Source organism: Branchiostoma floridae, chromosome 1 (assembly GCF_000003815.2).
Source record: "Branchiostoma floridae strain S238N-H82 chromosome 1, Bfl_VNyyK, whole genome shotgun sequence".
NCBI classification, from domain to species: Eukaryota; Metazoa; Chordata; class Leptocardii; order Amphioxiformes; family Branchiostomatidae; genus Branchiostoma; species Branchiostoma floridae.
This window is the reverse complement of record NC_049979.1, coordinates 21384278-21387259: the sequence shown is the minus strand read 5'-3', so window position 1 is coordinate 21387259 and position 2982 is coordinate 21384278. Positions and strand designations below refer to the sequence as shown.

Here is a 2982-nt window from a genome sequence, read left to right as displayed (position 1 = left end):
ACCGTTACTCAATCGAGCAGAACAATAGTCAATACAAGATGGCGGCGGCAGGTGGTATGGTGGAAACTCTGCAGGCGAACCCTGCTGTAGTTATCGGTGTCGTTCTGGGAGGTAGGTTTACTTGGTTTACCGAGATGAAATGGCTGATACATGCACTGTGCTACAGTATAAATGTATCTGTTATTGTCGAATCATTCCTCCTTTTCTGTTAGCCTGCCCAACTACCCAAGCACAGGTGGCGGTAAAGGCTCCACAATCTGGGGCCCATTGCAAGGTTTTCGCTGGTGTCAGATATTCAATACACCTGCAATCGACTGGAAATACGACCACCTTTATAGCTATGCGTGTAAGATATAAGTTGCGGGACATGTTTCCATGTAAATCGTGATATGTCACGATCTATATATGATCACTTATTGTCTCTTCTGAGCTTTGTCTGGTATCCCATGTTATAAACACCGGCCTCGAATAGTTAACAAAAGTAAAAAAAAAAGGGCCCTAAAGTCCTGGACCAGTTTTTCTAGTATGCAATGAGGGTGAAAGGTCATTCCAGCTGGTTGATATGATAATGATGACAATATATTTATTCCTCTTTACACTTCATTCATTCGTCATCATTTATTCTCCCAGAACTAAGTTGAAAAATCCACACGGATTTCTGAATCAAATATACAAATCAACACTAACATAATTGTGTGTGTGTGTTTTCGTACTTTATCTGAATCTAGAGGTAAACATTGGATTTAGAGGATACCGTGAAATCTTTTCTGGTTGATGATTTTGTGACCTTTTGAACCATCAGTGATTATAAGTGACCGATGAAATAGACCTATACCATACAAGGGACAATTTGTACTACAGGGTTTTTCTCAAGCAGAGGTTGTGTGGCGGGGATAGTAGTGGAGGCGAGCCAGTAAAAATCCTGACCACTATTATTTCCGCGACCCAACCTCTGAATACTACAGGGAGGCTGACCTATTCTGTATCGATCTACTCTGTAGTGGCCGGAGTAGTACTCCTCAGGAAGTTCTGTGACGGAGGTGTGTGCCGCAGTACCGCACGGCTGGACGGGAAGACTGTTGTTATCACCGGGGCGAACACGGGCATCGGCAAGGAGACGGCAAGGGACATCGCCAAGAGGGGTACGATGTATAGATTCATTCTCCTACAGCAGAGTACCGTCAGTCATTTATTCCTGACTGTACTCTGCTTTCCTTCCCTTTTGCCGGCGGTATTACCCGCCCTACTTATTACATATTAATGAGCTTGCCCTTATATGGGCAGTCAGCCGTTGGGGATCGGGCGTTGGCATGGTGAGCAAACAAAGTCATGGTAATACGTAACATGATTGGCTGATAGCTTCCCAGCGGCCTTTGCGAGACAGCTTCCGACAAAATGAAGCCCAAGGAAGGCCTGTTCTCTGATTGGTTGACAGCTTGTTTGTGGCGACAATCATAATACCCGTAGGTAGGGCCTGGGACAGCAGGGCCCCATAAGGTAGTGCCGTTGGGGACCGGGCGTTAGGAGGATGTATAGATTATACTGACTAGTAAATTAAGTACTTCAGGATATACACCAGGTGTTCTTTCAATTATATATGAGGCGAGTAATATGATAGCGTAGAATTTCAGGTGAACAATACACGCGACCTGCCTAAGGCCCCTTCTCAAGAGAATCGGAATGAGCTGGGATGACGTCTGCATAAGATTCTTTGTATATCCATGGGGATTCGTAGTGTATTCTAGCAATTCTCACTGAATTTCACATATTTGTGCATATTCTTGTGGCCGTCCTGGATGTTTTTTTCATGCTCAAAACCTTCGAGGTGCATTTCAGGTGGAGAAATACCGAACGGCATTCAAAGTGTATTCTAACTATATCCAAAGTGTATCTTAACTTCCATGACATACTTAATGAGGTAATAACAACAGAGCAACAATGATTTCCAGAGATGAAACAGAAGACATTGGGAAAGTGTAGTAAACAAACATTCAGATTCATTGCATCATTCATCAATTAATCATTCGTACTTGTCAACAATACCAAAGGCGCCCGAGTCATCCTCGCCTGTAGGGATCTGACCAAAGCTGAGGCGGCAGCTGCAGAGATTCGTCAGGACACCGGAAACGGAAATGTCGTCGTAGAGAAGCTCAATCTGGCGTCACTGAACTCTGTCCGAGAGTTCGCCGCCAAAATCAACGCTGGAGAATCTCGACTGGACATCCTCATCAACAATGCTGGTTAGTAGTTGATAGTTAGGAAAAGTTGGGTACATTAGTTAGTGGAAGTCCTTCGACAATATTGGGCATAGGGTGGCGCCCATCTCCGTTTCTATAGCCCTTGGGCCTCACAGCTGTGCACGACCTATATACAGCGGGGAGCTAGTCAACTGGTAAAGTTCGGTGTACTAGTATGTTAGTGAACAATAATATGATAGGTGAAGTCTTATCATACAAAGCAGTTGAATTTGATGCCTGTTTTTCTCATAACATATGCCTTCCGAATACAATTTTAATTGCTAGTGGTCGTTTCATGATAATGCAAAGAGATCGAAATTCCATTCAATAGTATTCACTTTCAATGTCTCTATTGATGTGCCGGTACAAAATATTTCACGAAAGGAAATTTGAGCCAAAAGTAAATTAAAGTAAATATCAAGCTCGTCACGTTAACGTTGACTATGTTTTGGGACTGTACTAAACACTGCAGGGATCATGACCTGCCCCCAGTGGAAGACAGAAGACGGTTTTGAGATGCAGTTCGGCACGAACCACCTGGGTCACTTCCTCCTCACCAACCTGCTGCTGGACAAGCTCAAGAAGTCCGCACCCAGCCGGGTCGTCAACGTGTCCTCCTCTGCTCACGCGGGGGGTCATATCCACTTTGACGACATCAACTTGGAGAAGAGTTACGGACCAATCAAGGCCTACTGTCAGAGCAAGCTGGCCAACGTGCTGTTTACCAAAGAACTGGATCGAAAAC

The 2982-nt window shown here is 44.5% G+C and overlaps 1 protein-coding gene across 1 annotated transcript in view; it reads left to right on the top strand.

Moving 5' to 3' along the window:
- LOC118415706 (retinol dehydrogenase 13-like) overlaps positions 1–2982 on the top strand; it is a 4390-nt gene continuing 1408 nt past the window's right edge. Inside the window, exons 1-4 of the mRNA XM_035820498.1 lie at positions 1–111; positions 1002–1142; positions 2049–2240; positions 2710–2982. Coding sequence (XP_035676391.1) covers positions 39–111; positions 1002–1142; positions 2049–2240; positions 2710–2982 — 679 coding nt within the window. The 5' untranslated portion in view covers positions 1–38. The remainder of the gene's footprint in view (positions 112–1001; positions 1143–2048; positions 2241–2709) is intronic.